At 33.4% G+C, this 26,835-nt stretch overlaps 1 protein-coding gene across 1 annotated transcript; it reads right to left on the bottom strand.

Moving 5' to 3' along the window:
* Positions 1-577: 577 nt before the first annotated feature.
* On the bottom strand, positions 578-26,614 carry Pdss2 (Decaprenyl diphosphate synthase subunit 2). Its single transcript, XM_085195793.1, has 7 exons — positions 26,030-26,614; positions 25,010-25,141; positions 24,357-24,545; positions 8,171-8,307; positions 3,060-3,220; positions 1,737-1,928; positions 578-913 (listed from the first exon to the last, which is right to left on the bottom strand). Exons 1-7 carry the CDS (start codon positions 26,338-26,340, stop codon positions 761-763), a joined length of 1,275 nt encoding a protein of 424 aa, XP_085051919.1. The 5' UTR covers positions 26,341-26,614; the 3' UTR covers positions 578-760.
* Positions 26,615-26,835: the final 221 nt, after the last annotated feature.

Genomic DNA, 26,835 nt, shown 5'->3' with positions numbered 1-26,835 from the left:
GAATAAGATAATGTTGTTATTATTTTCCTTGTAATTTACTATGTTTCCAGTTATTATTTGGTTCATTTATTTGTTTTAGATTTACTTATTTGTTTAATTTATTTCGAGTAAAACCAAAGGCCAGGACATGGTCGGAGGTTCTACTCGTTTATTTTTAATATCTATTACGCCTTTTTATTTCCGACATATATAATTTTTGATTTCCATTTCGTATTGGTAACTATAAAATCGTATATCAAATATTTAATTTTAAATGACATAAAAAATCTATATATAAGTATAAAAATATACTTAATATTATTTTTACAATTTTCGTTAATCAAAATAGATGCCCAGCAGCTACTATCATAATGTCAACATAACTTTAAAACGATATCATAGAACAAAATCTATAATACAGTTCCAATAATTTAAATTAATGTTTACTTTTTATATAATTTGAGTATATTTTTAATTTACTTACAGAAATAAATTGTATCTTTTTTAGATAAAATGTACACAACACAAAAAATATAAGGGACTTTTATGATATATTTTTTCCCTATTACGATTGATTGACTCAATAAATTCAAAAACGTAGAAGAATATACTTACATTTTAATTGAGCTAGATTACTAATATAAGTACAAATATATTTTTTTTAGCATTTATTTAAAAATTTACACTAAGCAGTTTAGTGACGGTTTCATTTTTCGATTTGATTATTTTATTAGTTCATTTCTTTGCAATATTTAAATGTTTTTAGTATTTAAATAGAGTGTTAAGGATGCATAGCAACAATAATATTAGACAATGCGGTCCTCGCGTCGCAGTACGGGAAGAACTCTAACACTTCTCGCGCCCGCGTTATGTGTTCACGTATTAGTTGTTTTGTTTGTTCGATACCGTCGCCTTCTACCACTGCTTTGTAGAGCTGAAATGGAAAACATATGTTTTAATATTTATTTTATATTGTTATATTTTAATATAAATATATTTAAAGGTCCATCTTGATGTTATTTTATTTACTAGATACTTAACTGATATAGAATAGGGAATCTAGTATTAATATATTTTTTTAAATTAAACTACTAGAACTCTATTAAGTCATTGTGTTGTGTGTTTGTCTTACCAGATTAGGAAAAAATAGTCTTTCTCCAAATGAGGAATTGAACTGGAATATTTTATTTTATGTTTTTACATCCCTATCATGTAATACAGAAAATAGAACTTTTCAATAATAAAACTAAACAGAACTTTTTCATAAAAAACAAGCTTTTCCTATAAAGCGAAATTTGAACCCGTTACATACTAATCACACCCCATGGTTTATTATCTACAATATCTAGACAAAGCTTCTCAAATACAAAACACAATATGACAATTTCGCCACTGTTATTAAAATGTAATACACAATGTGGGTTAACTTTGAAATCGTTCGCAACCTTTACAAAACACGATAGTTACACAAAGATGAAAATCATGTAATTTTGCCATTTACTAAATATGTTTGCGTTCTTATTACTATTTCAATGATAAATATTTTTTACACTTTGCTCTTTGCTTTTTTATCTGTATTTTTATTTTATGCGCACTTATTTTGTTTATTAAAATAAAATGGCGTACAGTGTCCTTATATACATTATATACAAAACGTAAATCAAATTAATTTTGAGTAGTGTAATTGTTTTGTATAATTATTAACAAATTTTCTTTTTTTATCAAATAGAAATAAAATATAATAAAATTAAACTTACCGCATGATAATCGACATCATGGACACTCTTTTTCCCTGCTTCTATATACGAGTATAACTCGGGCCTGTCCTCTAAAGTGAAGGCAAAGGGTGCCCCTACAAGGGAGAAGTTAGTGGGTTCAGGTCCCGTAAAGGATTCTAAATCCAAAAACGCCTGCCACGCCAACGCTAAGTGACAACCGAAGAGGTAGCCCTGGAAAATATAAAATATTCTCTGTAATGTGCTTATATTTTAATTGGAATAATCATTGTTAGAACATATTGTAAACAAACAAAAATAGAGCAATTTTTTAAGTTCGAAATTTTATGTACTTTTTTCAGCTTCACGCCGTATCCAGCACATAGAAACGTAGGCAGAGGGAACCTGGAAACCTAGTTAAGATAAGTCACTCCGTTTCCATTAAGTCACTTCCGTCCCATACTTCCCGCTGAATTCTCGAGGCTTAGCGGAACTAAACGCTGCGCTGCGCTTACCAGATGAAAATATTAAATATTTCATTCCCGTTTTTAGTATTACGCCACGACAGCCACTTCAACAAAATTGTTGAACGAACAAAATATATATTATGTATACGAGTATATAAGATGATATCATCATACAAGAATAAAAAAAAACAACATATTATTTGATTATTATAAAAAAATATATAATTTGTTTATTAATGGAAATTAAATGACAATGAGAGGTTCATCACACTTTCTGCTATTCATCTCTCAAAGCCATAAATAATAATGTATTATATACATGTCACTACAACCATTTGAATACACGATCTGACCTACACAATGTGTTTCTCTAACGCTATTTGAAAGTGAACATGATTCTTAGAATCTACAAACATTCTCTTGTAAGGAATTTAGCAAGTACACAAGTAATGTGTGAAATACCGAACATGAAAATGTCCGAAATAATTTGGCTATGGGAGTTTGCGATCAAACTAGATCCAGAAATTATTCTAATAGCCTTTCAAAACTAGTTATGTTACTAGAGAAGCCCATTTACAAAACTGTATGAAAAATAAAGAGATAGGAAATAGTAAAATTGTTTTTTTTTTTGTGAAATGATGAATAGGTTTTTAGTGATCATTTTGATTCAATATTTTTTTTATTTCTCCGAGTCGTTACGATACGTTGTATCCAAACTAAGGACCAGATGTAGTGAAAATCATAAATTAAAATAATTAAATGGAACTTAAAAAAACATGAATTAATAATAATTAGTAGAAATAATATAATAATTTAGTAGAATTAATATTATTAGTAAAATAAGAAAAATCTACCTTATCCTAAAGAAATTGGAGAACTACTAAAGTAATAAACAAACCTGTGTCTGCAAAGCAGGTTTATGCCCAGCCAGCTTCAGCGCGGCGGAGCAGCTCTTCCCGAGCAGCGCGCCGGCCGCCAGCACGTGGCGCGCCGACCACTCGCGCCGCGCGCACCCGTACACGCCGTGCATCGGTAACGGCGAGAGGATGCATTCCCATTCTGTCATAAAATGACAAAATTATGTCTTAAATGTTTTTCTGCTTTATTCCTAACGGATAAAAATAATAATATTAGTTGATATGTTCTTTAAGTTAACAGTGAATTGTTTATTATATTGCACAAATCATCGGTCACAGATGTAAAATTGACGCTACCAAAATGTAGTTGACTGGAGATGCCTGATGGTAAATGGTATTTGTAGGGCCAAATTTTGTTTTTTCCCTAGCCTAACATTTCCATTCCCTAACATTTTGTTCCCTAGGTTTAGTTAGCCATAGTTTTAGTATTTGGAAATGTCCAATTTACCGCTTTGAGGAAAATGGAAAAAGGAAGAAAATATTCCTATTACCGTTCCGTACCGTACCGTAACCCTCGATTACCCACAGAAAAAGTGAAATTTAAAGATGTGGTATACTTCACTTTCTATTTAAAGAATTTGGAAACTTCTACCATGATAAACTTCTATCATGACGATAACTCATTGTAAAGCTTGTGTAACAATAAAATCATTTATACATTCTTTAAAATGAATTATTTCGTAAGAAGCACTCACTATCTTAAAGTATTGTATTGAATTTGTTTTAAGTTGTAAAATGGTAGTTGTATGCGCTCGATACGCTATCTGCTTCCACATTAATGTTAAAACTAAACAATTGTTAATTATAAATACAATTGCACATTATTTTATTTGTAAGTATTTGTATAAAAGAGTAAAAAAAATTTTAGTTAAAATTCTATAATACATTTTATAATATCCATTATATGACACGATATTATAGACCTACATAATATGCCCATGACTTTCAATTGAAAAGAAAAACTTTATAAAACTTTTCGGAGTATTTCTCTTTTTTTACCGTACAACCTCTTTCGTGAGTTCTCCATTCAACGTGACACTGGCGAAGTGATTTTGTGCTCAACTGGCACGCTCGGAACGCCATATTAGAAAGGACAGAACAGAACAGAACTTTTCAGAGTTTTGGTTTATCAGAAATCTACTTATGTCAGCTCTAAAAAATATTCAACAGTTTGCGCTTAGTACCTTAAGGTAGTTACCAACTTACACATACTCGTATATGAAAATAAAATTGTAATAAAGATTTAATCTGTACCCTGCATGCACATTTTATTTTATTTTTACAGCAATCGAAGTATATAAGCTTCAACTTGATTGCTTGTATATTGTCATATAAAAACTTAACAATATGCATACAAAAAATCTTCAAACGAAGAACGAAGATAATATTGCAGTAAGATACGAGTACAACAGAAGATACCCATATTTTATACTTCTACTTTCATGTAAATATGAAGAAGATAATGGATAAAACTTAAAAGTAACCGATGATATCAAGTTTAATTGAACGAGGCAGAGAAAATTAAATGCGTAGTTAAAATTCAAATTAATAAGAAAGTTTCTATGAATGTATGTAGGTATATAGCTCCATACGAATAAAAGCGATGAAAAGGCGAATTTATCGAGGGCATCGTAACTGTTTATAGGTCCGTTGTTTTTTAGTCACCGGTTCATCAGCGAAAGCATGTCCTTTTTAGTGTCACGGAATGATTTGCGTATGGCAATCGTGGCATAGTGGCATAATTGTGAATGTAAGCGATTCGATTTCCACTAAAGGAATTGAACTATTTAAGTAAAATTTTCATTTTCTACTTCTGGTATCATATTTTGTTATGTAAGCATGGCGTCGAGGCCGCCATTTAATACTTTGCCTATAGCCAGAAAATTTAGAACAGTTGGGTGAACATTAGGTTCCCTGCCTACTCTCTGCTATATATGGGACACAGAGTAAACCTAAAAAGATTGCGGCATTAGTACTATATATGTTTTAAAAATAAACATTATGTGTACAAATAAAAAGAAAAAGCCTATAATTTATTCTTGAACATATTACAGGAGAAAACATTATTGATTATTATTCATATTTCCTCTACGTTTAAGGAATAACACGTCTATAAATATTAATAACCTCTTTTTCCTCAAATGCTGTTTTAAACAAGTAAGAGAACCTAGTGACTAATCTCTACATTATCTCTACTGTTCCTCTATTGAAAAAAAGAGTCTTATAATATTTTTTATACTTATTAAACTATTAAAGATTAATTTTAGTTTCGTTTTAATATTACAAGTTTTCGATTACATATAAGAGTGGAATTCCATCTCATAGGCCTATAAAGAAGCAGGTTAAAATCAAGTGTTGTCATAGATACATGTATCAATGTGCGGACCGCTCCTAGCTGATATTGAATTCAAATCACACGCGCTTCGCGTACGCGCGTCACAATTCCTACACAATAGTTTAAACAAAATTAAGGCTATCGGAATGAGTACGGACAATTGGGTTTGTTTGAAATTATTGATTTTCTGTTCATTTCTTAGATAAGGAAAACTTAAAAAAAAAAATCTAAGCCAAGAATTCTAACAGAAAAGGTAATAAAAGTTTCTAAAGTCCATAGTTGCAATTCTAAAAGAGGATATCTTTAGCAATAAATTTATATTTCTTCTTTTTCCTTCTTTGAGTATTTTACTTACGTAAGCAATATATTAGAAATATATTATTATAGATACGCGTGAATTTTGATTAAATACACTTCATGATATGATTTATATTTACTTTTGTTACCAATGAAGATATAAATTATATGTATAAAGATGAAAAACTATAGCAAGAATTTGGAAAAATCATTTCTTCTGAGTTAGTTACAATATATAGATCATTGAGAAGATTATTAAAATATTAAAGACAAATATATAACTATGATTCGAAAAAATAATTTCTTGTACTTTCCTAAGAAATACTAAAATAACTTTATTCTCAATTAATTTAAACTAACATAGGAATGGAAATATATGTGTCGCTTTTATAGTCTATGCCTGTTAGTATTAGCGTAATTTTATATAAGGTGTTAATGAACTCTCAGGTGTATCATGTTTTAGTAATAAGATTCTGCAACATTTTCTTATAGTATTATATATCAATATACTAACTTAAGAATCAAGTAACTAATTAATTTGGCTTACATCTAAATCTAATTGTTGGCTCTACCACCAAGGCAAAAGCCTCTCGACTTAACACACAATGCCTCAAAAAGTAGGGAACGTAGGTTCTTAACACTAAGTTTCCTCTGCCTACCCTACTATATGTGAGATACAACGTAAAGGTGACATTTTTAACTCTTCTTTTATCTACATATGTTTGCAATCGAACATAATTAATTTCTTAGGCATAGTCTTCAGTTAGCGTGTAACAAATTACTAGGTTGCAGCTATTACGGCTTGTGTTCTAGTTTAGATCGATTTAAACGCAACTTGAAAATCAAAGTAATGCTTGATAAGGCCTTAAAAATTATGTAATTCTTTATGTTTAAATGTACGAATTTAAATTTAAATAATTAAAACGTAGTAATTGCACTATAGTATTGTAACATATATTTTTTCGTATAATTTGTTAACCCCTTAAACATTTACACATACCCACATTTTCCTTAGTCTTTTTCATTTATTCTTATTGTTTTTATTAATATTGATCACCACTAGTCATCAGATACAGCGTTTATGATAACTTTGTAATGCAATTTTAACGGTGTAAATAAAACGTTAGTCATTTAAACGTATGACATTAATTGTACCGACAGATACTTCTCTATATAGTGTGGGCTTGAAGTCCAAGTGACTAGGCCTACTTGTACTGGTAATAGCGTCACTCGAATAATAAATTTATACTAGCAAGAAACACAAACAAATTCAATATATATCATAAATATTCATAAAATATTTAAAAATATGGATATTCTGAACACGGATTAACGGATTATCTAAAGATAATGTGTGATCACACTTGACGGATGTGAGCACGTCTCATTAATTCCAATGCAAATATGCTCGAAGTTAACCTATTTGTTCACATATGCAAACATGGCTAGGCTTAGTTTACTTGAATATTTATTTAAAGTCTATGAGAAGAATACCATAAATTTAAAGTCTTACATCTAATCTACATATTGCTTACCTTACTAGATTAGATAAAGTAGTTTTCAATTATCTTTAAAATTACAGTAAGAGAAACAAAAAACTCGAAATATATGTACCAAGAGTTACTTGAGTGTAAATCCTATTAAAAGTCTTAATTGCCATTGAGACGCCTCTTATAGGTATAATATATCTAAAAATCTACAAATTTGAGAGAAAAAATAGAAAAAATTGTATCTAGTTAATTCAGATTAGTAGTAATCGAAGTATTTAGTGAATATAATCCCCATTACCTACATTTTGCAAGATATGACTAAAATCTAATAACTAGCTTTATTAAACATTTCATGAATGTGTTTAGACAACAATTAATTAATTTTAATGGTCTTCGAGATTCAGGAGAAAGTTATATCTAGGTACACCGTATACCTTTCGCTTGAATTCAATTAAAGGTAATTTTTATTTATTATGTAATTAAAGCTAATTTGCTTGCTTGTCGGGTGAAGCGACTCTTTACTGTTCTTTAACTTGTTTAAACTAGATGAAATGTATTTATTTTTTAATAGACCCGAAAATTCAAATTCGTATTTTATCCTCTAGCTATAATAACAAGAGAAGACATGACCAAAGAAAGTTGATAACTTATTAACCATTTATTTAACGTAACATAACCACTAAATTGTTCCTACTAAATCTGTAATAGTATTTGTTTTTTTTATGGAAAAAAACAAGGCAAACGAGCGCACGGGTCACCTGATGGTAAGTGATCACCGCCGCCCACGACCCCGTGTGACACCAGAGGAGCTACAAGTGCGTTGCCGGTCGCCAAGTTGGAGACAGACACGTTTTATATGTTGGGTAACTTATATTTTGTTTTTCTACTTTCCCTTGATCTATTATACAGAGGAACTCCAATAATTGGCTGAGCAGTTTGAACTTACATATATTTAAAATTATGTACATACCGGATGCAGCTTCTCGTTGGTCTTCTGGCAATGGTCGTGAAGGCAAAGGGTTGTTTTGTTCATCTCGGTCTCCAAGAAACTCCGCTTCGGCTAGATCTCGCACTGCTGATGACATCAGCTCGACCAGCTCTTGGTTTCTATTGGGAAATGGAATTACTGTTATAAAAGATGATGACAATTTTTTATAATGCGGCATAAAAAATACGTTAAATAGAGTCAAAGCAACTCTACCAACATATTCGTTATCGTACCATTTAATAATATTATAACGGAAATACGCAAGTAAACAGGTAAACTTTTAACCTAATGTAACATTATACATACGATAATTACGAGTTAAGACTCAAATTTAAAGGAATATTTTTTTATAAAACCTATATTTTCGTTTTCCTGATATATACCTAGATAAAATCCTTATAAGTAAATCTGTTGAGTTCTTAGTTCATTCAATATATCTCTTAGGTGGTAACTGGATAAAGGTCATTTGGCTAGTTTTTTCTTTACCTCACACACAAAATACTGTGATACTTTAAGATAAACATCTGCTAAATATTGCGCTAGTACTTTTGCACAACCTAAAATTTGAAGATGATTTCATTGAGAAATCGTCATAAAACGATTACCTATATTATTCTCGAAACGCAGTCTTGACCACTATTATGAATGTATCTGTCATCTATCAATTGTTCAATAGAATATAGTAAGCATTACAACAAATATACCTACTATAAAAAAGTAAACCTAATAATAAATTATCGTTCATCTTAAATTTTATAACTTAAGTACGTATTTACATAACAAAATTATAAAAAAAAATTGTTGACATTTTTTATAACACAAGCTACTAAGAAAATGTTCATATAACTATGTAATAATTTAATAGATAAATAAAGGTCTTACGCGTTCGAAACTATAAAAATTACCAAACGACCGCAGTACATAAAGCGGAACTATTAAGATATTCTTTTGAGCAATATAAACATAGCGGGTGTGGCGAAAGTAACCCGTTTGAGACCGGTCCGTACATACCGAACTTACATATATGTGAACGAGGACGACAAAAGAAAACTTTTACAAAAAAATAAAACACGTATGGTGTGATTTACTTGGAAAAACACACGATAGCTTTCTTGATGTTATAAAAATTGTGCCAAGCTTAAATTAAACTTGTTTCTTACATAAAATGTCTAAATTTCTATATATTCTGATATTTATTAATTTTAATTTATAATGATTGATTTTTAATCGTTATAATTTTTTTTAAACTGATTATCAATTTTTTATCAACTTTTTAAAACTTCAAATTTAATAACATGCTACATTAAAAGTTACATGGCAAATACACAAAAAATATCGTAAATATTTCTAATATTTTTAATTGAGAACATTTATATATCCGTAACATGAAACTATTTGTACGTTATAAAAAAATTGTTTTAATTATTTAATTACACCTTTTTAACAGATTGTATATATAACAACTTTGGTATACACATTTTAAGTAGTAAATGATAATAATTAATATTTTTTCTTTTATTACAAAAAATGACTAGATATAGACACATATACATATACGTTTCACATATATATACATTTTATTACATTTAGAACGTAAACCACAGTAATTTCGCGTTTCATTATAATATAATACACCAATGGGCCAGTTGCCTCACGGGTAATTTGATGTGTTTCATAGTCCACGTTGCAAAACATGTTATTGGCATGTTAAAATGCTTGGTACTGCGTATTGCGTACTGTTGACCTCCAGACCGTTAGTACCGCTAGAGATGTTAAATTGTGTTTGAAGATGAGTTTTACAAGATATATTGCAAGTTAATTTAATAGATAAGGTAGTAGTGGTTTCGATACTTAAATATTCATATGTATATCTTATAATTATTATCGAGCACGCAGAGTCCTCTAAATGTGAAACTTTAGAGTTGCGTTACATGAGTAAATGTACTTATAAATTTAAAAAAAAAACGGTTTCACGCTGTATCCCGCACATCCCAGGGTAGAAAAAAGAGGGAATCAATGTTAAGATACTTCGTTGCTTATTTTCCGCCGAATTCTAGAGACGGAACGCAACGCCCCTATTTTCCTCGATACCAGAGAAAAGAAATGAAAATAACGCTTTAAATAAATATTTCATTTCCTCAAGCGGAGATGGAACCCATAACCGGCCACGTCTATGGTACACACTTGCCACTACGCCATGATAAATAATAAAAATAGATTTACATCAAATATGACATTTTTACGTAATAAATTAATTATTTACTAATATTGTTACGTTATTTTTAAGCTCAAACATTTTGTAAATCGTTATATATTTCTTACGTCATAATGATGCATGTCTATGCATCATTGGCTCATCATTATTAATGTATAGAGTTATTTATATCTATTAACATAGATTTTACTTAATTTATAAACAATTTTAATTTATAAAGAAACTGCTGTAAGAAAAGGGACAAGTCATACATAATATTAATATTAATTGAAGTTTAAGTTATAAATTTAATAAGTGTGACAAACTTGTTATATTATCAAGTAATAGGGGAAATTTAAACAAAAAACAGTTAAATGAGTATTGTAAGTCATTATTAAACTTAGATATAAGTAAAATAATTTTGTTTACATTTCCTTATTGTAAAAATCAGCCAGAAGCGGAAAATAATTACAGATATAAGCTAAACTCTACTCTGCACACAATAAGTACATATAATGACAAATTTCATTTAATTGACACTAACAAAATAGTTAGTAAAACTTTATTTTTGACTCAAAGTAAATATTATTTTGGTCATAGGTTTAAGAGACAGATAGCTTCTGTGCTATCCTATTATTTTGACTTATCAGCCAAGAACTTGGCTACTACTTCAACTGCTTCTATTGAGCAGACTGACATTCCAATTTATTCTGACATTATGTCTAATAATTTACACTCTGTTGACATTTCTCAACATTTAAATTAATTTCTCAGACAACAGAGGTAGCAACCTCTAGCTCTAATTTATTATTAAATATCCATTTGATCCAGCCAGCTTTACAATTAAATTACAATAATCACGCACATTGCACATCATCACAATATCCGTGCAAAAATAATAATAAAAATATTAATTCTATTAGATTAGTTCATCAGAACATCTGTTGCTTGACGGGGGGCAAGCAGCTAGAGCTGGAATTATTCATGAACTCGGAGGAAATTAGTATTTTGTGTATTACTGAACATTGGTTAAAGGTGAACCAGCTCATGTTTAATTTCAGTAACCACCGGGTAGGAAGCTCATTCTGCAGAATCAACACAATACACGGGGGGTCGCTTATAATATTAAACAAGAACCTTAAGTTCAAGGAACGGAAAGATATTGTGTCCCTTTCTGTAGAATGTTCTATCGAATTAGCGTGTGTTCAATTAGAGCAATTCATTGTTATATGTGTATACAGACCTCCCTCCGCCAATTTAAAATTATTTTTAGAAGTAATGGATGAGGCCTTAAGCAAACTTACCAAGTCGGGTAAGCCTTTGTTAGTGTGTGGGGACTTTAATGTTAATATTTTGGAAAGTTTTAGTCCCACCATTAATTTATTAAGTCTTTTTAAGTCACACAATTTACTTAATTTATTTATGGAGCCAACCAGAATAACTCCTACGACTAGTACTTGTATAGATAACATATTTACTGACATTATTCCATGCTACAAAAGCATTATTAATAAATTGGATTCTGACCACTCTGGTCAGCTAGTAGAATTCTATAGTAAGAAAAAACAGGTGGCTAAGAAAAGAATTGCTGTTGTACCTGTCACAGCTAGTCGTTTGGAACGTATGAGAGTTAGTTTACTAACTAATTTACTAGTTTTAGATATAACTTTACCTCCCAATTCTTTATACAATTCTTTTTTTTACTCTTTTATTAATAAATTTCATTCAATATTTACTCCCAAAGAGATTACAATTACTGATAGTCCTATCTTTGGAGACTGGGCCACAGCAGGTATTTATAAGAGTAGGGAGACACTGTATATGTTATATTATGAAAAACAGTTTAATAGTTGTGAAGAGTTTAAAGAGTACTTAAAATCTTACTCTAAAATTTTCAAAAGAGTTTGCAAAATTGCTAAATCTTTATTTATTAAAACAAAAATCAGAAATAGTAATAATAAAATTGAAGCCACTTGGAAGGTTGTTAATGCCGAGACTGGGAGAACTAGGGTGAAAGATTCTAATTTTAAACTTAGTATTGACGGTCACATTGTTGATTCCGATTTGGAAGTGACCATTGCATTTGAAAAGTTTTTCTCTACTTTCCCAGTCAGTCTAACAAACGATTTAGGTTCTTCCACCACTATTGCATAATCGTTAATTAAAGACAATGTTCCCGAATTTTATAATGGTTTCGTTTTCCGTCATGTAAATTATTCAGACATTAGTGTAGCTTTCAAATCAATTAGTATGAAAAAGACAGCCGACTTGTGGGGTGTCTCAGTTAATATCATAAATTCTTTAATTGATATTTTGATTCCTGATTTAGTTACAATTTTTAATAGATGTATTGATTGTGGAGTGTTTCCTGATTTGATGAAATATAGTAAAATAACTCCATTGTTTAAATCAGGTAGTACGCAAGACCCCACAAATTTCAGACCGATTTCAGTACTACCTACGTTTAGTAAAATTTTTGAAAAGCTGATACTCAGTCAGCTTCTTACTTATTTTAATAAAAATAAATTACTGCACACAGGTCAATTTGGTTTCACTCGTGGAAGGTCAACATCTGATGCTGGGGTCAAATTATTAGAGAGTGTATTCGCGGCTTGGGAGGAGTCACGTGATGCCTTTGGGGTGTTTTGTGACTTATCCAAAGCATTTGATTGTGTGCAGCATAAAACTCTTATCAGGAAGCTACACCACTATGGTATAAGAGGCATTGCTTTGGATCTTCTCACTTCTTATTTAAGTGATAGGATTCAAAAGGTAAATGTCAACGGGAAACTATCACACGGGTCACCTGTAGCATTGGGGGTGCCACAAGGCTCTATTCTGGGTCCGTTTTTGTTCCTTTTGTACATTAATGACTTACCTCACCTTATGAGAGATATCTGTGAAATGGTGTTGTTTGCAGATGATACATCTTTAGTTTTTAAGGTTAATAGACAGCAATTGGAAATTGACGATGTAAACAATGCTCTTTCTAGGATATTGCACTGGTTTAGTGCCTATTGGCACTTGCTTTTAAATAGTAGTAAAACTAAATGTATCAGGTTCTTTACTAAGAATGTTCAACAAGTAGAAACCAGGGTTTTGATGAACAATAAGGAACTTAAAGTAGTTAATGAAACGGTTTTCTTAGGTATAACATTAGATGCTAAGTTACAATGGGGTCCGCATATAGAAACTTTATCTGGTAGACTTAGTTCGGCAGCGTATGCTGTCCGCAAGATTCGTCAACTGACCGATGTTGACACCGCGCGTTTAGTATACTTCAGCTATTTTCATAGCATTATGTCTTACGGCCTATTACTTTGGGGTAGTGCCGCTGACATAGATACCATTTTTGTGCTCCAAAAACGGGCTGTCCGAGCAGTCTATAAAATGGGTCCACGGGAGTCACTAAGGAATAAATTTAAAGACTTTAACATCCTCACACTACACTCCCAATATATTTACGACAACTTAGTATATGTGCATAAGAATATTAATAAATTTAATAAAAACAGTGACCTCCATCAATATAATTTAAGAAATAAAAATAAGCTTGCTGTGCCCTTCTCTAGGCTCCATAAAGTGTCTCACTCATTCGTAGGTCAAAGTATACACTTTTATAACAAACTTCCAAACGACGTGGTTAATTTATCACTGAACAAATTTAAAAAAGTGGTAAAGCACAGGCTCTGCCAAAAAGCTTATTACTCTGTTAAAGATTATGTTCGCGATAAAGATGTTTGGAAATGAGTTGCTCTATTTCTAAGTTAAAATTGTTAATTGTGATTTATAACAAATGTTGGCATTTAAAAAGAGTGGCCATGAGTTTCTTTGCCTGTATCTTCTCATGAGCTCAACCATTTGAACGGGCTTTTTTAAAGTCAAAATTGCACATTTTTTTTGGTTATTTTGTTTTCCATTTTTTTTTTTATCTTTTATGACATGTCCAAGTGAATGTTAAGCATTTTTATGGAATAAAGATATTTTGACTTTGACTTTGACTTTGAATTACAAGTAGATATCTATATTTTTTTAATTAATTATTTAATTAAACATCTCTAGCAACTAATTCATTTACCTTACAATTATACTCTGTTACATTTAAATGTTTTCAAGATCATATTTTAATAATTTGCTCTCAAACTTTAAAATCATGCAATCAATTACCATACGTTACTACGTATAGATTACTATCCATACCTATCCATACCTATATTTAAATTCGAAAGTAACTCTGTCTGTCTGTCTGTCTGTCTTTTACGCAATCAGGGCCAAACAGCTAATTTAATTGTGATAAAATACTCATATAGAGACACTTGAGGGTCTCGGGATGAAGATAGGATACTTTTTTTTCTCATATTTGTAATATTTTCGATATACACCAATATATTAAAATACTTATTAATTTGACATGCAATTTACTCCGCCATGTTTATAACAACCGCCGTTGCTAAGCAACGATTTGCAAAGTTTGTTGTTAGAAAACGTCACCCAAAATGAGCTTGCTTAACGCATCTCTCTATTGAAAACTGAAAATAATTTCATAAATATGTTTAATAAATATTCGTATAGTTGAAGCGGGCGTAGCCGCGTTCGGGTCCACTAGTATAGGTATATATTAAACTGTCATTGTTATTAATATATTCTATCTTTTTATTATTCGTGTTGCATTGTTTTTTAGCTATCTGAATATTCAGACTACTTTGGTTCTAGTTTTAAATTTTTGATTAAATTATCATGTATAGGGTTTCATAATTTATATTGAACAAAGCAACTGATAAGTTTCATGCCAGATTTTCACAACAGAACTGAAGGCAGTTAAGCCGATAGCTTTACATTTATTCGACGGTTTAAAACATGCTTGCAAACGTCTATTTATTTCAATAAAATCAAAATAAAATATTGCTTAATTTTTTATTATTTTGCTTAACTCTCTATTTTTGACACAATAATTATTTTTTGTAAGAATTGTTATTTTCTTCTCTTATAAGGCATCTTATGTTCACATTTTAAGTTATAACATACAAAAAAAAACAATTTAAACGTGTTATTAACTTTACTGTTTCTCATAAAAGCGCAATTTGATTGCTAAGGAAGAGGCATCGTAATTCGTAACCATAATAAAGACGAACAACAGTTAGTTACAGCATCGATACTTTGGAAAATTTTAACAACCAGATACGAGTTCATAACGGTGCTTGGAAATTAAATCAATAATGTGGAAGTTACGCGTGGACCATCTGAAGTGGTAGGTAATATTTTATTGCGTTATATATAAATAGTGCCTTAAATTACTTTTAGCATGCAATTATAACTAATATTGTTATGAATAAAAATATAAAAAAAGCAAATTAAGTCAGGTTCAAGCTGTATCTCGCATATAACAGGATAGGTAGTGAGAACCTAGTTTTAAAACTTTCCGCCGAATTTTCCGAGGCATCACATATTGAGTGACGGAACTCAACGCCATGCTATTTGCCGTGGTGCCAGAGCAAAGCAATGAAAATATTAAGAAATAATAATTCATTCTATTGAGAGGGGTTTTGCCCCTGCGCCATAACGGTCTAAAAAATATTCCTGTTATATTATTGTTTTATGAATTATTTAATTGAAAGATTTAAAATGACACAACACTAAAGAAAATATAGTACAATATAAAAATTGAATTTGGCATGCAATCGGACTCACATTGGATTCCCCGAGATCTTGAATTGAAAGAATCGTAATTTAAACTTTTTTATATGAACTGGATGATGAAGCGAACAGGAAATTCTTATAACTGTTGTTATAATAAATGTATGTAATATATTATAGTTCTATATTGCAATTCACCTTGTGGTAAAACATTATCAGCTATAGTTATCAACAGGGATGTAAAGCAAAATATATATCAAAAAATGTTTGCTCCAGAAAATCTAAAAAATCGTTTCAAATAAGTCCACTATTATAACTAAGTATAACTAATTAATAAAATATATAATAACGTAACTCTTCTTCTTCCTGGCATTAATCCCGGCTATTACCGGGGTCTGCCTTCCTACTTAACCTACTTAACCTACTCCACTTTGCACGATCTTTTGCGTCCTCGGTGGTTAGACCATTGGCTCTCATGTCCTGCATCACGACATCCAACCAGCGCTTCCTTGGGCGTCCGGGAGGTCGCGCCCCAGGAACTTGAATAGCAAGGCACTTGCGTCCGACATAGTTCTTAGGCCGGCGCGTAACGTGGCCAAACCATCTCAAGCGACGCTCTTGGAGCTTATCCGCTACGTCACGGACCCCAAGACTACCTCGAATGAATGTGTTGCGTATGCGGTCAGACCGCGTTACGCCGCACATCCACCTCAGCATCTTCATTTCCGTGACGTGAAGCTCCTGAGTGTGCCGAGATAGTGCTGGCCAACATTCGCTGCCGTATAAAAGAACCGGTCGGACGATGCTCTTGTATATCAGCCCCTTGAGCTTGGGCGGTATTCTGCGGTCGCAGACCACACCATTGACCTCCCGCCATTTGGCCCAGGCAGCGCTTATCCGGCCATGGACATCGTGGTCGATGCCTCCAGACTCGTGCATAACGGATCCAAGGTACCTGAACTTCTCCGACTTAACGGCTGGCTCAGAACCTATAAGGATGGTGCTCGAGTCCCGGCTCCCGCAGGTCATGTACTCTGTCTTCGACACATTTAGTTTAAGACCGCCGTTCTCAAGCGTACCCTTCCAGAGGTTCACTTTACGCTCCAGCGTCAGTCGGTTCTCGGCAATGAGTGCTATGTCGTCGGCATACATCATCAGCCATGGAGGATGGTCCTGGATGTGAGCCGAGACAGTATCGAGCACTACATTGAATAAGAACGGACTAAGAGCCGAGCCCTGGTGAACCCCCACTGTAATCGGGAAGCGTCTAGTGTCGCCAACAGCAGTCCTAACCATAGAAGCGGAATCGTGGTACATGTCTCTGATAATCTCAATATAGGCCTCAGGGATCCCTTTGGATCGCAATGCCCACCAGATACGAGGCACACAGTCAAAGGCCTTCTGCAGATCTAAAAAGGCCACGTGCAGAGCTCTCCTTTTTTCCCTGTATGCCTCCATCAAAGTTCTGAGGGCGAAAATGGCGTCCATGGTGCCCGATCCTGGCTGAAATCCATATTGAGACTCAGAGACAGTACACTCTCGGCGGAGCCTGAGGTCGATCATGCGCTCGAAGAGCTTCATGGTATGACTCATAAGCTTAATGCCCCTATAACTACCACAATCTTGAACACTGCCCCTTCCCTTGTAAATAGGGGTAATAAAGCTAAGCCGCCACTGATGCGGCATCTTACCAGTGTTCAAGATATGGTTAAAAAGGTCAGTAAGCATGAATACACCAAGAGAGCCCAACGATTTCCACGCTTCGATCGGAATGTCGTCAGGTCCCACCGCTTTTCCGTTCTTCATGCGTCGAAGGCAATTACGTGTTTCGTCTAGGGTTATTGGGGCAATAAGTCCGAGGTTAGGCGGTGGGTCGTGATGAAGACTGCATGGGTGCTGAGTATTCAGCAACTCCTGGAAGTAGCTTCGCCACCTGTCCTTCACAGAGTCATGATTACAGAGCAGCGTGCCCTGGGAATCTCTGACGCAAAACATTTTGCGATATCTTGCGTCACTTTATCCCGGGAACGTGCCAGTTTGTAAATGAGCTTCTGCCCCTCCACAGTTTCAAGTTTATCATACAATGGTGACAAACTCTCACTGCGGGCTCTGGCTACAGCTCTTTTACTGGCACGTTTAGCTACTGTGTACTCCAGTCTGTCTTCAGGAGAGTTGGATTCCTGCCACTTCTTAAAGGCAGCCTTCTTTTCACAAGTCACCTCCTGGACCTCGTCATTCCACCACCATGTCTCCTTGTCGATGACACGTCCTCCCCTAGAAACGCCAAGAACTCGCCTGCCTGCCACAATGATTGCCGACTGAGCCCGATCCCAAGCCTGAGCAGTCTCGGTGTTAGTCGAAAGATCGTGACTTTTCACCTCTGCCAGGAAGTCGGTCTGCATCGGTTCATTCAGCAACCACCACTTGATGCGAGGCCTACGTTTCTCGGCTACTTTCTTCTTCGGAGTGACGTTAAAGTCCATGACAAGAAGACGATGTTGGGCCGTTAGGCTTTCGCCTGGAATGACCTTACAGTTAGTTACCCTGCCCATATGACACCGTCTGGTCAATAAGTAGTCTATTTGAGTTGAGTGGGACCCGCACTTATACGTGATAAGGTGCTGAGAATTCTTTTGGAAGAACGTATTCACGACGGCCAGATCAGACGCAATACAGGTTCTCAGAATGTTTTCTCCCTCTGCATTGCGAAGACCGTGCCCAAAACCCCCGTGAACACGTTCATACGGCTCAGCAGCCTTACCGACGTGCCCGTTCAAGTCCCCCCCAACTAAGACCACTTCGGTACACGGCACAGCAAGTAGCACCCCTTCATACTGCTCCCAGAATGTCTCCTTTTCGGCCGCGCTACATCCCGCCTGGGGAGCATAGGCACTGATTAAGTTTGTGATAACGCCCTCAATCAGTACCCTCACTCGCATTAAGCGGTCGGAGCGACGGTCAACTTCAAGGAGCCCATTCTGAAGCTCTTCAGAAAGCACTACCGCTACACCGTTTCTACCCGAAGGTGACCCAGTGTATATAAGCCGGTAACCCTGTCCGATGTTACGGGACTTATTGCCCTTCCAGCGTGTTTCCTGGAGGAAGGCACACTGGACCCGACGTCTCAAGAGTACATCTGCGAGTTCCCTGCATCGTCCGGTCAGAGAGCCAATATTCCACGTTGCAAAGCGGAGTTTCCGGCTGGGTACTAGCGTCTTTAGCCGTGCCCGTACATGACACGGTAGCCCTTGCCCACTTGTCGCAGGTGTAGGGCGATGTGCCTGCGCGTCGTTTTGCGGCGACGCCCTAGCCGTACCCAGTCTTTTGCTTTTTCGGTCCATTTAAGTGGCGGTTGGCGGTTTTTAAATGGAGCGACTGCCGTCTGACCTCCAAAACCCCTTTGTGGGGAAAAACCGAGGGGAGAGGAAAATAGAAGGGGTAGGATAGGTAAAAGGAGGGAGCTAAGGAAAAGAGGAGGGGAAGGGGGGGGAGTTAGGACACCATTCTTACGGACTGGATGAGGATGTAAGAGTGGCGGCTCGAGGATCCGGGGTCGCGTACCCGTATGCCCACAAACAAATATCGGACAGATATTAGTCAGGACATCCTCTGGATAGATATAATAACGTAACTATAATATATAATAACTAATACGATACGAATAACGATAATAACGTAACTATTTTCCTTATATTACATACAATAATTGCAGTATACAAATGTTGACATTTAATACATTAAACTAGTACGGAATTGAACCCGTGATACAACGTCAGTCGTTACTAATATAGTGTATACAAAACAAAATAGTATATACAGCTGTCTACACATTTACTGTTGCTTATTTAAATAAGGAAGTATATGCATATATTGCGAGTTGCAACCCATTAAGCGCATCCATTATATCATTATACGTGCACTTTCCGTCACGGTCGAGCACAGCCTTAATGTTTTATTAATAAAATAAATAATATGTTATATTATGCTTTAAGTATTTTTTTATTACATTTCTTATGAGTTTTAACTTTTATGAGGGAAGAGTTATCGTATTCTTTTTATCTTTCTTTATGTATTAATTGTATTGAATTTTATGTTGTTTCTCTGCTCTCCGTCTGTATATTTATATTGTACCTGATACAAATACTTTATACTTTAAAGTAGGAGAGAAAGGCCATAAAGTCTAAGAGAAAATACTTTATATTATAAAGTTCTTACACTGTTATTGCATCCTTTGTAACGATTATCATTGCAAACATAACTATTTAATAATTTCCTTTATAATAAGAGATATATATATATATATATATACAGGGTGTCCCAGGAGACAACGATAAAACGAAAACAGGTGATAGACCAAGTCGTGACAGTTATAAGAAAAATATAAAAAAAAATATGTGTCATGTATTTTTCATATTATATTGATTTAAAAAAATGACGGAAAAACCGACACCTGTGATGATTTTTCAAGTCCTAAGACTACAAATATTACTGTTTTTTCATTTTTTTTTCTGTAATGTAATCATGAGTAACCCTTCTGTGAATAACAGTTTAAGATTGAAACATACCTGCATCGGTTTTCAATAAAATGCCGTGTTTTTGCCAAACATTAAATTCAAAATATTTACTACACCCAACTTTAACCGACTGTACTATAAAAAAAAACTACTACACTGTTTTTGCAAGTAACTTTAAAAGTTGGCGCATTTAATCTGGATTCCGAAATGGTACAATACTTGCTGAATTACTTCTTTGTTGAAGAGAGAAAAATCTAAATACACGATAATGGGGATGACGTTCAACGTTTTGGTATCTTTTCCGATACATTCTAGCTGCAGCATTAGCATTACATAACCATTCTCCATGAATGAAATGCATATTGGCAATGTGTGTCTTTGAGACCGAGTATATGGCCTGCGAGATCGCGGACTCGAGCACTATCCTTATAAGTCCTGGGTCAGCCCATATATATATATATACCTATAATATAGTCATTAAAAATTCAGGTACAAATAAGTCACGGTCCATCACAAGCCATATATTAATGTTAATTTTGCCAAATTTGTTCTTCCGCAAATATGGGACGGAATCTTAATTTTAAAAATAGCCTCGATTGTCCGTATTTTTTGTGTGAGCGTGTGTTTCTCGCTATATCCCACGCACAACAATATAAGCGAAAGGAATCTAGTGTTATGGCACTCCGTTCCACACAAGTGTTCTTCCTTTATACTTAATTAACTAATCTTCATCGTGTTTTCTCCATTTAACGAGACAAGTGTTGTGCTCTAGCTTATCTTTTCTGGGTTTGTCTCACTAAATACCTACTATATTAGCTACTTTCAATATCTCTGTCGGTATATTCACCTAAAACGATTGAAGAAAGGACACTAGTAGGAACACTTAATTATTAGCAAGTGGCACAGACCGCAACCTGCCACCTATTAACCTTTCACTTAAGAACATGCCGCCTTTGTAACTGTACACGTAAAAGGGCTTTCCTGGCGTTGTTTATAAAGTAATTTTGACTCATTAATTAAAATTATACTGTACTGGCGGTACTGTCATGGCGATTCTGACGGAAAATAAGTGGTTGTACGAAGTGGGAATTATGACTTATTATAATAATATAAGTGTCCTAGAAAAAGAATACAATGAAGTTGTTAATTTTAATAATTTACGCCATGGTATAAACATGTATACACTTTTATAACTTTAAATGGGCTGGAATAGACATACAACCATTAACATTAGGTATACGTTCCCCTCAAATTCGGGACAGCGCGTTCAATGGCGGATCTTAACGCTACACTTTGTCTTTTGCGTGGCCTTAATACCTGAAATCCTAGATTTCTTCTTAGTTTTAATCACTATGTTTGAAATTTTGGTCGTTTTATGATTACATTTTCATAATTTTATAATTTTAAAATATCACCAAGACCACGAAATATTTAGATAACGCCATTTTGTATATGAAACTGGGGTAACGGCAATAAGTAATTTTCCCAAGTAGCCATAATTGCCGCCTCAAAAAAATCAATACAAAAATACAAAACGACTGAGTTGAATTCAAACCTACATATAAATAACTACATAAAAATTAAATTCAAAACTCAAAGCACTTAACTCATTCGGCAATACCAAGATAAAAATACATGTAGGAATACCCCGTAACATCATATAAATATTAAACAAGTGGGCGAGTTCGACGCTAAATAAAAGACACGGATGTTACTTGTGGCATATAGATAACTTTCACTTACGTATTGTAATGCAAAGCATGAAATAGGCAAGTAATGGTTAATTATTCTATTTTCTTTATTAATTATATTATTTTCTTTACTAATTATTTTATTAAATTTAAATATATATATTTTTTTCTTTATTAAGTCACTCCGGTATTCGTTTTATACTCATTCTGGAATCTAAAGCTTCGAATTGCCTAAGGGGACAGGAAATTGAAAATAGTTAAATGCAAGCACTTATTCTCTTTACTTAGATTTGAACCTACATCTATCGCATCTCAACCTCGGTACAATTTAAATTGATTGAAAAAAAAAACTTCTTATTATACAAATAAGGAAATTAAACACAAATATTATATAGTCCATCGTTCGCAAACATATTCATTAAATATAAGAATTATATATAGTTTTTAGCTTTCTACTATACCCAGCATACAATAGAAAGTTAGTAGTTACCAGAGAGAACACAGTGTCAAGACACTCCTTTCTACACATGCCACCTGAATTTAAGATATTGTTGAAACTAAAAACGTTTCAGCCAGGCGCTATCCCTCTGCTTCACGATACCCTCACTCAAAGTACAATTATTATAAGGAAATAAAAATAATCAAAACCACTTTGATAAAAAATCTGTAAAAGACCTATCGATATATAAAAAAACAACAAATGTCTTTAATTAAAAATTAGTTATCCTCAATAGGTACACTAACTAGTTGCACGTTCGAAGGAAAAAAACATACAAAAATAAAAGATTAACTTTTGGGTCAGATTGGATGTCGTCCAATAAAAAAGGCTTAATAAATCAAAAAGACAGTTCATAAAATGCTTTTTGCGATACCTATCATTATTGCGTTAGTCAAGCGTTAATAAATCGTTTTCAGGTTTCCCATGGGCATTCAAAAAATATTTTTAACATTTTACTTACAGGTAGGTAGGATTAAAAATCAAGTTTATACTTTATTCTCTGGAACCTGAAGCAATAAAGACACTTGCGCCATTGCGCCAATTTTACTAGTAAATATTTAAAAAAATATTTTTTAAAATATCTTATAATAATAAAGATAGATATAGATTTAGATTTATAGATTTCGTTATTACATAGCAATTACCTGACAATTAAAAGTAAAGTAATTATCTACATGATATTGTGTGTTACTGTAATCATGTGCGTTACGCTCCGTGCTTTCAGCGTGAGTCAATATACTCGACGCTCGCTATCGAGAACGTAAAAAATAATATTTTACTATTACTAATATATAAAACGAAACAACAACTATAATAACGCTTTTTTGTTACAGAAGCGAACCTAGACTTGTAAAAAATTTGTAGTGGACTAGTTTTAGGAGAATTGGTGCAAAAACTCCACTGTTACCAGATTACAAATACAACTTTTTTACCCGACTGCGGCGAAAACGAAATAAGTTATATTTCCAGTGCGTATGTATGTATGTATGCATGTATGTCCGTTCCTTTGATCGCTTGGTAACTGTTAAACCACTCCAGTGAACCGATTTTGTTAAATGATCATCGTAAGTCTTACTGGATATATTGATTTAGTATATGCAGTTGAGTTTTTTTTTTAGTTTATATTTAAGTAAGTTTAGTTAGTTTAATAACAAGTTTTACGTTTAATATTGTAAAAAAATATATTAGGTAAGTTAAGGAAACGTTAAGGAAACCTTACTGAACCAATAAATCAATTTACATATTATAATATCAAAAACATCCGAAATGGAAAGATACATATTACCTTTATATAAATTTAAATTAAAAGCTTTTAGTTAAATTTAAGAGAGTCCATAACCGGTTCTTCACTTGCAAGCGTGGGATGTGTGTGTTTTATAACCAAAAATGCATATATCTTAATTTATAAATTCAAAGAAGGCAATGTGAATAACCTGCGCTTGATACTTCGTCAGTCTATAGCTTATTGACTCTTGTGTACCTGCGCCAAGTCTCTAATGATAATATAATAAGTATGTTTAAATCACTATTTAGTGGAGAACGGAGTTTGTTAACACTAGGTTCCCTCTGGCGACCCTGCTATGTGCGGGATACAGCGTGAACCTTATTTTTTTAAATAAAATATGCGATCACTTACCTCAAACTAGCGAGTTCAGAACAAGAATTGGCCAATAGATAATCGCCGCTTAGCAAAGCTATCTTATTGCCAAACATCATGTCGTTGGGCTCCCCCGCGACCGCTTGTCGGGCGTTCATGTTGACTAGGCCTTTGTGCACGAGGTGAGAGGTTCGAATCATTTCTGTCACTTCTGCTAACGCGCGTTGGCTGTTAGGAAAATCATAAAATATTTTGAAAATCTCAAAACCCTTAGAATTACTAATTTACAATTTAGATATTTTTGTGATATCCATTTTTATTTTTATAAAAGTGATCAATTTTATCAACCTTTTTAACCTTATATATAAAAGTAACTATCGTAAGTATAAAAGCTACTTCATGTACAAAATTACTTAATCAGGATTTTTGAAATTGTGCAGATACAAAATAAGAAGAAAGAAAGAAGAAAGAAATAAATAAGAAAGTTGCTCAGCAAGAAATCAATAATTGATGAAATTATTTGATAAAAGACCGCTACGACGTCCTTTTAAACATGATTTATAGCCTAAATTCGAAACCTTCTTTCTCTTCGATCATATTTCTGCTTAATAAAATACATTCAAATATTGCTCGCGCTCGAATTTTTGTAAATTCTTCTATGTTAATATTTTTAAGAGAGTAGTAATACTTACCTATGCAACACTCCAGCCGCCTTGTCTTGTTCCATGTCGGGTATTTCCGGACTGTGTCCAGCAGCCTTTGACACCAATAAAACGATGAGACCCCACGCTTGCATATTGTTTTTTCCATTGTAAATGAGATTTCTAAAAATATCACGTTTTATATTATATATTATATATTTCACGCTTTGCTTTATCCCGTACACCTTACGTTACAGAAAAAATGCATTATTTTATTTCAAAGAAACATATTTTTAAAGATATAATATAAGATATTTTTTATTTGTTATCTAATCGAATAGGTAGTTAAATATAATTACAACTGTTAATAACAGTGTTTAATAGAATATGCCACGGCTCAATACAACTTGTTGATTACTTGCAGTGACACGCAATAATGCAAAGTAATAATTACGAGTATTATGGAAGACTACGTAAAGTAACTAGCCATGTAACGAATCTATTTATTTTCATTATTTTAGCTTCACATTGTATCCGGCACATAACGGCAGATTCGGTAGGCAGAGGGAACGGAGTGACTTAATACTGGTCACTATGTTCCTCACCTTCCGCCTAGCCCTAGAGGCATTGCATGTTGAGTGGCGGAACTTAACGCCATGCTTTGCCTCATGCATGATTAAATATTTGATTACTCGAGTGGGAATCAAACCCACGAACGATTGTTCCCGTGCACCACGACTGGCCCCATCAATTCTTTAAATAATTAAATTATGTATTTTTTAACAACTTCTTGGCGCAGTTATAAGATGTCTTGTAAGTTGTAACCTACAGGTGCAGATTCAAATCTCATTACTGTATATATATACCTATTATTAAAATATAGATAATAATACCGCCAACTTCATTATCCCCGAATGATGCAATATACTTTTCCTAATTTTCTAACAAATAAAACATTAAAACTCAATAATGAAGTGACTCATTAATTAGATGTAGATGTTAAATATATTTTGTATCGGGGGAGATGTATTTATTTATATATTTTATCAAAAGTATTTTGTAGATACTTACTTTGCAGTTTTAAGTAGTGGATGGTTACTACCAACGAGTTTCCGCAAATGAAGAGCAACGTTTGCTATTTCGTCGCTTAATACCCATCGTAAACTGAGAAAAGATGTTGGGTAACCGACGATCTTCTCGGCCTCGCTGACCGCCCTGTTCCAGTCAGGCTTCGTGTTTTGTTGTGCAACGGCCCGGTGAGAGCTACTCGTGGCCACTTCCCTGCCAATGTGAGCCCCCCAGAGCTTCGCAACTAGGGCGCCTGAAGGACATGCTTTCACTAAATCATATCTCACTGCAGATCTCAACCTGCTTAAACTCATTTTTGAACTTATTACTTTGATTTTTTTTTTAAAAAATAGGCAAAATTTATTATTTACACAACGTTTTGAAATACACTTATAATATTCGTGTTCATAACAGAAAATATTCTTTAAATTCACTAAGTAGAGTTTAAGTAACACAGATGATTATAAAACTATATCCATCTACAATATTTAAATAAAATATTACACTTTGTATATTGTTATAAGCGCGCCACAATACGAACGTTCAACCTTTGCCGCTAAAACGTTTAACTGATGCGGATTGGTTGCTATTATGTTTGATGTTAAATGACAATCGCCATGGACGACTACGAAACCGGATGTTAGGGAAAATCTGTACTAGCAATCATAACATTAAATAATGAGGAAAAATAAATATTTTTAGTATAATTCTATATATGCATACTATTTTTTTTTTCTACAATAAATATATATATAAACAAATAATAAATTCATACTTTACATTTTATAAATATATTTTGTACGATGGCA

Source organism: Heliconius melpomene, chromosome 13 (genome assembly GCF_056956725.1).
Source record: "Heliconius melpomene rosina isolate 202511_hmr_F chromosome 13, ASM5695672v1, whole genome shotgun sequence".
Classification (NCBI taxonomy): Eukaryota; Metazoa; Arthropoda; class Insecta; order Lepidoptera; family Nymphalidae; genus Heliconius; species Heliconius melpomene.
Note: the sequence above shows the minus strand (reverse complement) of the source record. Positions and strands in the feature narration are given on the sequence as shown.